Here is a 12799-nt window from a genome sequence, read left to right on the forward strand (position 1 = left end):
AAGGACTAATTAGAGACTAATTATTCCATTTACAAAATAATTTTTCACCTTTTTTTTTTTTTTTTTTTTGAGACAGAGTCACACTCTATTGCCCAGGCTGGAGTGCAGTGGCACGATCTTGGTACTGCAACCTCTGACCCCCAGGTTCCAGCAATTCTCCTGCCTCAGCCTCCCGAGTATCTGGGATTACAGGTGCCCACCACCATGCCCGGCTCATTTTTTGTGTTTTTAGTGGAGACGGGGTTTCACCATATTGGCCAGGCTGGTCTCAAACTCCTGATCTCGTGTGATCCACCTGCCTCAGCCTCCCAAAGTGCTGGGATTACAGGCGTGAGCCGCCGCACGTGGCCACTCCTGACTTAAGTGCCATGGTGCTCTCCTGGTTTTCCCCCTACATCTTTGGTTTCTCCTGAGTCTTCTCTGCACTTTCTTCTTTGCAGTCCCCCGGATGCTGGTGTTCCTTCAGCACTGTGTCCTGGAGTCTACGATTTCCCACACTACACTCTCTCCTGCAAGATGCCAGCCTTTCTCTTTTCCTAATTTTTTTTTTTTTTTAGAGACAAGGTCTCTCTCTGTCACCCAAGCTGGAGTATAGCAGCAGGAGCATAGCTCACTGCAGCCTCAAAGTTCTGGGCTCAAGCAATCTTCCCAAGTCAACCAGGATTACAGGCACACACCACCAGGCCCAGTTAATTTTTTTTTACTTTTTATAGAGACAGGCTCTTTGCTATGTTGCCCAAGCTGGTCTTGAATTTCTGGCCTCAAGCAATCCTTCCACCTTGGCATTCCAAAGTGCTGGGATTACCGGTGTGAGCCACTAGGCCTCGCCTCATCCATTTTTATAATCTTTTTTTTTTTTTTGAGACAGAGTCTCGCTGTCACCCAGGCTGGAGGGCAATGGCGCGATCTCAGCTCACTGTAACCTCCGCCTTCCAGGTTCAAGCAATTCTCCTGCCTCAGCCTCCTGAGTAGCTGGGATTACAGGCACGCGCCACCATGCCTGGCTAGTTTTGTATTTTTAGTAGAGACAGGGTTTCACCATGTTGGTCAGGCTGGTCTCAAACTCCTGACTTCAGGTGATCCACCCGCCTCAGCCTCCCAAAGTGCTCGGATTCCAGGTGTGAGCCACCGCACCTAGCCCCATTTTTATAACTTTAACTGCCATGAATATGACAGATTTCTCACTCTTCTTTCTAGACCCAAATATTCATCTGCTTGAACAGCTCCATCTGGAAGTCCTATTAGCAGCACCTTAACTTATCCAAAACTGAGCTAACTATCTTCTCCCCACACCTTTCCGCTATTCCATACCTTCATAAATAGCACTGTTACATACCTAGGTGTCCAAAACAGAATCCTAAACTTCATTTTGACTCTGATTTCTTCCCATACCTTTCAGAGTCCACTTCTCCGCCACTAACTTTTTTCAGGACTATCTTTCTTGGGTTAATATAACAGCCTTCTACTGATCTCTGTGCCTATCTCATCTCCATTATAGCCAAGTAACTCTTTCTTTTAAAAAAAAAAAAAAAAAGCCAAATCAGATGTGACTCCTTTTTTAATAAATAAAATTTTAATACATTTTGTAGAGTTGGGGTCTCACTATGTTGCCTAGGCTGATCTCAAGCTCCAGGCCTCCCACCTCAGCCTCCCAAAGTGCAGGAATTATAGGTGTGAGCCACAGTGCCCAGTCTCCCTCCTCTAATTAAAACTCTTGACTCCCCACTATTCTCAGAATAAAGCCAAGATTTTTTTTAACATGCCTTACAAGGCCCAACCCAATCTCCCATTTATCTCGAGGCCCATTTATTGCACTAGCTGTGCTTTACTCATTTGGAATTATCAATTCCCTAAACCGATTGTCTCCCCTCTCTCATCTCTGTCTGTATACATGTCTGCCCAATTCTCCTCCAAGTCTCTGCATGTTTCTCCTGCGAGAAACATCTTGCAGATTTTAGATAAAGAATTATTTATTCTGGGAAGGCTTTCTTGATCTCCCTCTTTTGTGCTCCAGCATTAGCTCCTTACCATTCTCTCACTGTATTCTAATACCTATTCATGTGTCTCTATTCCTGTTAACCTTTAAGCTTTCTGAGGACAGACACCATGCCTTGCTCACAGTTGTATCCTTAAGATGTGAACCACACCTGGCACGTAGCAGTCTATCAATAAATGAATCTACTAGTAAGATTCCATTCACAACTCAAAATTACCTCCCTTAAATTTCTGAAACTTCAGCCAGGCATGGTGGCTCAAGCCTGTAATCCCAGCGCTTTGGGAGGCCAAGGTGGGTGGATCACCTGAGGTCAAGAGTTTGAGACCAGCCTCGCCAACAAGATGAAACCCCATCTCCATTAAAAATACAAAAAATTTAGTTGAGTGTGGTGACGTGCATCTGTGGTCCCAGCTGCTTGGGAGGCTGAGGCAGGAGAATCACTTGAACCGGGGAGGCAGAGGTTGCAATGAGCCAAGATCGCACCACTGCACTCCAGCCTGGGTGACAGGGTAAGACTTCGTCTCAAAAAAAAAAAAAGAAACTCTGAAACGTATCCCTTATTGAAACTATTCTTAAAATTCCTGAAGTTTTCTCTTAACATCTATAATACTGTGACCACCTTTCCAGAGAACTTAATCATATTTTAATATTAACCCAAGAGAAAGGAAATGTTCTCTTGGGCCTCTGCCCGGCCGCCCCATCTGGGAAGTGAGGAGCGCCTCTGCCCGGCGGCCCCATCTGGGATGTGAGGAGCGCCTCTGCCCGGCCGCCCCGTCTGGGAAGTGAGGAGCACCTCTGCCCGGCTGCCCCATCTGGGAAGTGAGGAGCGCCTCTGCCCGGCCGCCCTGTCTGGGAGGTGTACCCAACAGCTCCAAAGAGACAGCGACCATCGGGAGCGGGCCATGAGGACGATGACGGTTTTGTTGAAGAGGGGGAAGTGTGGGGAAAGGAAGGAGAGATCGGATTGTTGCTGTGTCTGTGTAGAAAGAGGTGGGCATAGGAGACTCCATTTTGTTCTGTACTAGGAGAAATTCTTCTGCCTTGGGATGCTGTTGATCTATGGCCTTTCCCCCAGCCCCGTGCTCTCTGAAACATGTGCTGTGTCAACTCAGGGTTAAATGGACTAAGGGCGGTGCAAGATGTGCTTTGTTAAACAGATGCTTGAAGGCAGCATCCTCTTTAAGAGTCATCACCACTCCCTAATCTCAAGTACCCAGGGGCACAAACACTGCAGAAGGCCGCAGGGTCCTCTGCCTAGGAAAACCAGAGACCTTTGTTCATGTGTTTATCTGCTGACCTTCTCTCCACTATTATCCTATGACCCTGCCATATCCCCCTCTCCGAGAAACACCCAAGAATGATCAATAAATACTAAAAAAAAAAAGAATTTGAATGAGGCCAGGCGCGGTGGTTCACACCGGTAATCCCAGCACTTTGGGAGGTCGAGGCAGGAGGATCACCTGAGGTCGGGAGTTTGAGACCAGCCCGACCAAAATGGACAAACCCCGTCTCTACTAAAAATACAAAATGAGCCGGGTGTGGTGGCACATGCCTGTAATCCCAGCTACTCAGGAGGCTGAGGCAGGAGAATCGCTTGAACCCGGGAGGCGGAGGCTGCAGTGAGCCGAGATCATGCCTTGCACTCCAGCCTGGGCCACAGAGTGAGACTCCATCTCAAAAAAAAAAAAAAAAAAGAATATGAATGGAAATTGGCCATAAAGCTAAATACTACAAACGTGACAGTTCCTAATTTTTATAATAAATATGCACTCATTCGACAATTTGAAAGATTAAGGTCTCTTCTACAACTGAGGTTCTATAATTTTCTGAAGTATGTGATTGCCACTATGCACAAAGCTCTATGAATTTCTGTACCAGTAACCTCTTGTACTCTTCTTAGCCTCCACTTTCTATGCCCTCACATTTGTCCTTAGACTGCTAGTTTTTCACCTGTTCTATAGTGTCTATGTATCCCTCACCTTCACTCCATGAATTATTCTGATTACACATGTGCACTAGTGTGTATGTGTGGTGGATGTCAGCGCAAAGTTGGTGCTAATGGAATACTGCCATGGCTCAAAACATTTTTACTTTTATTTACTTTTTTTTTTTTTTTTTTTGAGACAGGGTCTCGCTCTGTGCTCGCTTCAGCAGCACATACACTAAAACTGGAGACAGAGTCTCACTCTGTCGCCCAGGCTGGAGTGCAGTGGCTTGATCTCGGCTCACTGCAACCTCCATCTCCTGGGTTCACGAGATTCTCCTGCCTCAGCCTCCTGAGTAGCTGGGACTACAGGCGTGCGCCACCACGCCCAGCTAATTTTTGTATTTTTAGTAGAGACAGGGTTTCACCATGTTGGCCAGACTGGTCTCAAGCTCCCGACCTCCGGTGATCCACCCGCCTTGGCCTCCCAAAGTGCCTGGGACTACAGGCGTGAGCCACCGCATCCGGCTTCAAAACATTTTTAAAAATTGCTCTTTCAGAATAGATCCAGCTGCATATTTTTCCTTCATGTTTTGAGAACTGATATGACTTCTGAAAGTTTTCAACAGTAATTCAAAGCCATGTATGATAAATATCAGAGGAGATCAAACAGTAGTATTGTAAAATGTGGAATGACTATAAAAGCAACAAGATTGGTTTTCTTATGCAGCTTTAAATGACACTGAAAGCATCAGTGGGGCTGGCTGCAGTGGCTCACACCCATAATACCAGCACTTTGGGAGGCTGAGGTGGGCAGATCACTCGACGTCAGTTTGAGACCAGCTTGCCCAACATGGTGAAACTCCATCTCTACTGAAAACACAAAAATCAGGCGGGCATGGTGGCTTGAGCCTGTAATCCCAGCTACTGGGGAGGCTGAAGCAGGAGAACTGCTTGAACCCAGGAGGCGGAGACAGCAGTGAGCCGAAATCACGCCACTGCACTCCAGCCTGGGTGACGAAGTGAAATTCTGTTGAAAAACAAAAAAAAAAAAACAAAAACAAAAAACCCAAAAAGCAAGCATCAATGGTAAACCATACTGTATACAGCTTCTCAGTGTGGTTACTTCAAAAGTCATCACTTCTCTTGGCCACCTGCTAATCGGTGTGACCATGCAAAAAAGGTTTGTGGCATAATGTTAAGTGAAAATTTCAGAACTGTGTATTTTAGCTGGGCATGGTGGCACACGCCTGTAGTCCTAACTGCTCTGGAGGCTGAGGCAGGAGAATCACTTGAGCCCAGGCGGTAAAGGATGCAGCAAGCAATAATTGTGCCACTGTACTCCAGCCTGGGTGACAGAACAAGACCATCTTTTAAAAAAAAAAAGGAAAAAAAAGAAAAAGAAATCTCAGAAATTGTATATACTATGATCCACAATGTAAAAATAAGTATACAAACAAGAAGTGGAAGATAATATGTAAAATAAATATTGCTGTTGTGAGAAGGAGAATTAGTTCTTTTCCCTTTTATCAAAATTATTTCGGCCAGGTGCAGTGTCCCACGCCTGTAATCCCAGCACTTTGGGAGGCCAAGGTGGGTGGATTGCTTGAGCCCAGGAGCTCAAGACCAGCCTGCGCAACAAAGTGAGACCCCATCTCTACAAAAAATATAGAAAGTTACCCTGGAGGCTGCAGTGAGCCGTGATCACACCACTGCACTCTAGTCTGGGTGGCAGTGTGAGACCCAGTCCGTCTCAAAAAAAAAAAAAAAAAAAAAAAAAAAAGCTGTTATGATATTGTCTTTTTTAATCAGCCATTACTGAACCAGGCACAGTGATGTGCAGCTGTAGCCCCAGTTACTGGGAGGGCTGAGGCAAGAGGATGGCTGAGCCCAGAAACTGGAGAACAGCCTGGGCAACAAAGAGAGGAGACCTCCATCTCTTAAAAATAAAATAAAATAAAATAAAAAATCAGTCATTAGGCCGGGTGCGGTGGCTCACGCCTGTAATCCCAGCACTTTGGGAGACTGAGGCAGGCAGATCCCAAGGTCAGGAGATCAAGACCATCCTGGGTAACACGGTGAAGCCCCGTCTCTACTAAAAATACAAAAAATTAGCCAGGCGTGGTGGCGGGCACCTGTAGTCCCAGCTACTCGGGAGGCTGAGGCAAGAGAACAGTGTGAATCTAGGAGGCAGAGCTTGCAGTGAGCCAACATCACGCCACTGCGCTCCAGCCTGGGTGACAGCGAGACTCCATCTCAAAAAAAAAAAACCAGTCATTATTTCATACTCACTGAATCAGAGAGAGATCTGTTCTATTCAGTAAGAAATAAGACTTTTCTAAAATCTTTCAATTTTCCGTTCTATTTCTAAATGCCAAAGAAAAGATAAGACTCACATTTATTTTTATTTTTTTCTTTTTCATTTTTTTTGCTCCTGCCTAAGGACTCACATTTTTGATGATGCATTTGTTTTTACAAGAATATTGAGCTTCCAAGTAAAATCTTTGTGAAATCAGAGCATAAGCTATTAAGGTCACTAAAATAAATATTAAATACCTTTTAATTATAAACACTACGATTAAAACGTATGTGGAGAGAACCCCAAAAAATTTTTTAAGACATGTAAAAAAGGCAAAAAGAAATCAATCATGTGTTTCTAATGGTTAATCACTATTTTGTAAAAAGAATCCCAAAAATTATCAATAGAAATTCACAATATTTCAAGAACACTCAAAGGTATTTTCCCTCTGTAGATTTTCAGATACCACTGTCTACTGATTGAGGGACTCCAACTTGATCCAGCAATCAAGCTATGTAGACTAACAGAAACAGAATTAAAGCAATTAAGTGAGTCAATTCATCTCATCACACTTTGGTTTTTGTGTGTACCTAATAAAAATGTTGCAACAGAAGAAGTAATGTGGCGTTAAACCAATCAGAGTTTGGGAAGAGTAGTAATTAGCATAAGAAACTGAAAATTAATTAAGTGGCTTTTAGGGCCAGGCGCGGTGGCTCACGCCTGTAATCCTAGCACTTTAGGAGGCTGAGGTGAGTGGATCATTTGAGGACAGGAGTTCAAGACCAGCCAGGCCAACATGATGAAACACCGCCTCTACTAAAAATACAAAAATTAGCCGGGCCTGGTGGCAGGCGCCTGTAGTCCCAGCTACTCGGGAGGCTGAGACAGGAGAATCGCTTGAACCCGGGAAGTGGAGGTTGCAGTGAGCCAAGATCGTGCCTAGGCGATCTGCACTCCAACCTGGGCGACAGAGCGAGACTCTGTCTCAAAATAATAATAATAATAAGAAGAAGAAGAAGAAGAAGAAGAAGAAGAAGAAGAAGTGGCTTTTTTTTCTTTTTTTTTCTTTTTTTTTTTTTTGAGAAATGGTCTTGCTCTGTTGCCAGGGATGGAGTGCAGTCGTATGATCTATTCACTGCAGCCTTGAACTCCTAGGCTCAAGCAATCCTCGCACCTCAGCCTCCCCAGTAGCTGGGACTACATGCCGGTGCCACTACATCCAGCTCATTTTCTTTTTTCTGTAGAGATGGGGCCTCACTATGTTTTGCCCAGGCTGGTCTCCAACTCCTCGCCCCATGTTAATCTCCAGCCTCCGTCTCCCAAACTGCTGGATTACAGGCGTGAGACACCGCGCCAGGCCCAAGTGGCATCATAAACCACCTCTAGGAAATCTAAAGTATTAATAATGATATTCACTTCTCTATCAGATTCACTGCAAAGATTTTTCTATATAAGCATAATGCAGCAACACTAACTTATATACACAATAATCTTCTCCATAGCAATGATTTGTTAGACATTAGGAAATCCTTTACATATTTAATATAATAATCCAATCCTTTATATCTTCAATAATCCAATCACAAAGTTTAAAAATATTAAGAGAAGCTATCATGCAACTCCTCACCCCAATTTTATTACAAATTTTACTTTACTTAACTTTGACCTGATGTTCCATGCCCACAAGCTAGGTAACAATGCGTCAAATATCTCGTTATCATTGCAAAGCAAAAAAATAAAACTAGCTTTAATATAAAACGGTAACTAGTATACAACCTGTAGTAGTTAAAACAATATAAAATTTTACTTAACCAGATATTACACGTTAAACTCTAGGAACATTAACAGTGGAAACATTCTCCGCATCTAACAAATTACGAGATAAAGTATAGATCCGTTGAGAGAGGGAACTAACATTCTGACCTCCTTCCAAAATGACAAACTAGAACGGCAAAATTACACTCAGGCACATTGGAGTACTCTTCTCTCAAATCACTCCACAGAGAACTTCATCATTTGCTCCGCCCTCTAATAACTCATGCAAGAAAAGTTCAGCACCATCAGAGAGAAACAAGACAGAGAGAATTCATAGAATAGCTTTAGGGCCTTTCCTCCAGGCGGTAAGAGGATCTGCGTGTGCCCTTCGCAGGGGTCCAAAGGGAGAGAACAACCTAGGCCTAGGGTTTCGGGGATACTGACACCCAGAAACAGATTTTCTCTCAAAGAAGTTTCTGCCGCCATCCCTATCTTATCAGCAGGAGGCCTCGGCGCCATCGTCTCCGTCTTTATGATTTTATTATGGGGAGGTGGGAAACGCCACCCTGGATTCCTCCAGGCCTCCCCTATTCAGCTTGGGGGTTCCCCCTCATTCTTCCCTCAAAGCGTCAGTCCCTGAGGTCCTCCTCAGCACCCCCCGCTGCTGGCGGCCTGTCCCCCGTGAAGTGTAAAGGCACTGCCGAACCCACCGGCCTCGCCGTGAAGGCGGGAGGGCCCGAACCCGCCAGGGCCACGGCAATGGCTCCGAGGGGCCCAGAAAGGGGAAGGGCAGGCCGGGGACCGGGGCAGAATGACCTGGCCGGGGAAGAAAGGAAAAAAGGAGGTGAGGAGATGCACCGCACCGCAGGGCTGCACAGAGAAGGGAAGATGATGAAGGAGGAGGAGGAGGGCGGTGGCCCGGGTGCGGCCCCCCACTCCTCCCGCCCCCGGGTCCCCGGGCCGGCGGGGGCGGACGGACTCGGCCCATTCCCAGGTCTGGGCTGGCGGGGGGTTGGGGGATCTCCCTCCACACTACTAGGAGACAGAGAACGAGGGTATCGGGAGCGGCGGGGGCTGTCTCCCGCCTGAACCCGGAGACCCCGACGCCGTCGTCGCCTCTTCCTCAGGAGGGAGGACGGGAGCTGTGGGTAAAGCCCGAAGGAGGAATGCCTGAAGGTAAGGGGAAGCCCGGAGCAGACCCGCCGCCCGCTCCGGACCCCACTCTCCACCTTCCGGTAACCGCGTCTCTTACCGGTGATGGTGGTGAACTGTTGAATTAACCCCTTCAGCGCCGAAGACGCCGCGGAGCCCCCGTGGGCAGCCATCTTACCGCCGCCGCCGCCGCCGAACAACAACACAGACACACACGGACTGCCCTCCCCCACCTCGCCGTGCGGTGTGCGCAGGCGCATTGACCGCCCCTCAAGCCCCGCCCCTCCCGCCCCCAGCGGTCTGCGCAGGCGCATTTTCCCACCGGGCCGGCGCGCTCCCCGCTCTCCGGTTGGCTGCTCGGTTGCTGCCTGCTCAGTGCATCCTTTTTGCCATTGCTGGTGCCTTCCTCCCCGGGCTCCCAGGCTAGCCTTGCAGGCGCGGTGTCGATTCCTAGATTCCGAAAGAAGCTTCGGTCTCGGCAGATAGTTCTTCGCATTTCAGCTTCGCAAGCTTTATTGACAGAGCCAGCTGCCGATGACAGCATTTTTTCTGTTTTGCGGTTCCACCGCACTCTATTAGGTTTCCTGCAGGTCACATCAAAATGCAAACCCTACCTCCTCGCTTTGAAGCGACTCTCCCCGTACTCGCCCCCCAGCCTCTAAACTAATGGCTTAGCTAACCGATTGTGGCGAGTGAAATACCAGAACCGTTCATGCCAAAGAAAGCACTTAGCGCGGGGTTGCCACCCAGTAGGTTTTCATAAACGATTGTTTAGTCTGCTTTTCTTAAATAAATTGGCCATCACGTCTCCCGTTAGGGTCTTAATGAGACCCCAAGAGGTGTCATTTGTATAAAAAGAAACTCTGTATATGCAGTAGAGGAAAGAAAACATATAGAAAGGAGACTGGAAAAGTGTGCTCAAAACGCTGGTAATGGTCACCTCCAGAGAAGAGAACGATCGGGACGATGGTGAAAGCGGACTTTACTTCGAGTTTCTTATTTATCTTTTTATTTTTAAACAGACATTATTGGCCGGGTGCAGTGTCTCATGACTGTAATCCCAGCACTTTGGAAGGCCGAGGTGGGAGAATCGCTTGAGGCAAGGAGTTTGAGACCAGACTCGGAAATATATCAAGAATCCATCTCAAAAAAAAAAAAAAAAAAGATATTCATGTGTTACTTAAATAATTTTAAGTATTTTGTTAAACAGTTACATGAGTGGGGTGCGCTCAAATCTAATAATCCCCCACCTTGCCCATAAAGTTAAAAGAGATTCTGTGTGATTCCGTTTTAGCCTCCCACCTTCCAACCTCCACCCACATATTTTGCATCTTCATAGGAAAATGGCCCAATAAAAGATGGGATGAGCTGTCTGAAGAATTGACACATCCTAAGAGTAAACATGCTATTGGGGAGAATTAAGAAAGAGCCATGTCAAATCAAGGGGTATAGTTTTTTGTTTTGTTTTGTTTGACAGGGAGTCTCGCTCTGCCGCCCAGGCTGGAGTGCGGTGGTGCAATCTCAGCTTACTGAAAGCTCCGCCTCCCGGGTTCAAGCGATTCTCCTGCCTCAGCCTCCCAAGTAGCTGGTATTACAGGCACGCGCCACCACGCCCGGCTAATTTTTGCATTTTTAGTAGAGACGAGGTTTCACCATGTTGAGCAGGCTAGTCTCAAACTACTGACCAAGTGATCCGCCCGCCTCGGCCTCCCAAAGTGTTGGGATTACAGGCGTGAGCCACCACGCCCAGTCGGGCTGTAGTTTCAAGAAGATATGATTGATGTAAAAGAAAGCAGACTCCAGTAATCCCAGCACTTTGGGAGGCCGAGGCGGGCGGATCACCTGAGGTCAGGAGTTCCAGACCAGCCTGGTCAACGTGGCGAAACCCCATCTCTACTAAAAATACAAAAATTAGCCGCCGCTGTGGTGGGGCGGGCACCTGTAATCCCAGCTACTTGGGAAGCTGAGGTAGGAGAATCACTTGAACCCAGGAGGCAGAGGTTGCAGTGAGCTGAGATCATGCCACTGCACTCCAGCCTGGGTGACAGAGCAAGACTCCGTCTCAAAAAAAAAAAAAAAAAAAAATTTTAAGTTTAATGACAGATTTGTCCTGGTGGCACTGCCTTCCAGGTTGCTGCAGTTCTCTAGATGGGCCGAGGAAGGGCGGGGATCAGTCATAAATTTCGGAAGCTGATTCCTTCACATTTGATGCAGAGGTGCAAAAACAGGCAAGGGAAGAAAGCCAAATCAAGAAAGTGTTACCTCTGTCTCCCTAACCCTTCATCCTAAAGGCTGAGTCACTAGCCAGCCATGCAAAATCAAGCTCCACGTAAAATGGTATAACACCATTAACTACAAAAACTAAACACAGTGATTACTGTACCTCCATCAGATGGAGAGGCCAGCAATGAGCTCTGCAGGTTTATCAGGTTTATTTCCAAAATCTTATAATTCAGATTTAATGATATGATTTAGATTAACAGTGCAGGAAAAGGTGATAAAGTCTGTGGCATCCACAACTCCAGAAGGCATTTTCTTAGAAATTAAAAAATAAGATAAAAGCAAATTAGACAGGTGGCCAAAAAGATTCCATGGGGGTGTGGGAGAGAGGAGGGAAAGAAGGGAAGAAAATGAGACAGTTTCCATGGATAACCAGGGAACTGGGAAAAATAAATAAAGAATTAATGAATAATACAACCTTGAAAAGCTTTTTTGGATTATTAAAGAGTATGAAGGACTGACCGGGTGCGGTGGCTCATACCTGTAATCCCAGCACTTTGGGAGGCCGAGGCTGGGGATCACCTGAGGTCAGGAGCTCCAAAGCGGCCTGACCAACATGGTGAAACACCGTCTTTACTAAAAATACAAAATTAGCTGGGCGTGATGGTGCGCGCCTATAATCCCAGCTACTTGTGTGGCTGAAGCGGGAGAATCGCTTGAGCCCAGGAGGTGAAGGTTGCAGTGAGCCAAGACTGAGCTACTGCACTCTAGCCTGGGCAACAGAATGAGACTCCACCTCAAAAAAAAAAAAAAAAGAATATGAATATGAAGGATGGGTGTCATGGCTCATGCCTGTAATCCCAGCACTTTGGGAGGCCAAGGCAGGAGGATCACTTGAGCCCAGGAGCTTGAGACCAGCCTAGGCAACATAGGGAGACCCTATCTCTGACAAAAGAAAAAAAAAAGTTTAATTAGCCAGGTGTGGTGGTGCAAGCTTGGAGTCCCACCTACTCTGGAGGCTGAGGCGGGAGGTTCACTTGGGCCCAGGTGGTTGAGGCTGCAGTGAGCCGTGATGATACCACTGCACTCCAGCCTGGGTAAGATACGTGGAAATCACAAGGAACAGTGGTGGATCTCATACTAGTAACAGTAGAACTGTCACAACCCATACGTCCAAAGAGATGAGAACAGAGAGAAGTTAGAGAAATCCCAAGTGAGATTTTTTTGTAAAGCAAACCACCATGCAAGAAGCAATGACCTTCTGTCAAGGGACATAAGCAGCTTGAGGCAATCTCAGAGAGGAGCTCAGGGACATAGATACCCTGACCTCGATCTCCTCTTCCGTCTCCTGCGAGGAATCCCCAATGGCTGAACTCAAATGGAAGACAGAGGGCACAGCAAGCAGCTCCTTGTAATTCCCACAGGCAGCCCTGGGGCAGAGAGCAGGATGGAA

The 12799-nt window shown here is 46.7% G+C and overlaps 1 protein-coding gene and 1 pseudogene across 2 annotated transcripts in view; one reads left to right on the forward strand and one right to left on the reverse strand.

Moving 5' to 3' along the window:
- UBXN7 (UBX domain protein 7) overlaps window positions 1-9361 on the reverse strand; it is a 75633-nt gene extending 66272 nt beyond the window's left edge. The window contains 1 exon segment of the mRNA NM_001132052.1: window positions 9227-9361. Within this exon segment, the coding sequence (NP_001125524.1) occupies window positions 9227-9299 (73 nt within the window). The 5' untranslated portion in view covers window positions 9300-9361.
- Window positions 6357-9935, forward strand: LOC129058297 (collagen alpha-1(I) chain-like; annotated as a pseudogene). The gene has a single exon (XR_008523378.2). The product of XR_008523378.2 is annotated as a collagen alpha-1(I) chain-like (transcript).
- The last annotated feature ends 2864 nt before the right edge of the window (window positions 9936-12799 follow it).

Source organism: Pongo abelii, chromosome 2 (genome assembly GCF_028885655.2).
Source record: "Pongo abelii isolate AG06213 chromosome 2, NHGRI_mPonAbe1-v2.0_pri, whole genome shotgun sequence".
Lineage (NCBI taxonomy): Eukaryota > Metazoa > Chordata > Mammalia > Primates > Hominidae > Pongo > Pongo abelii.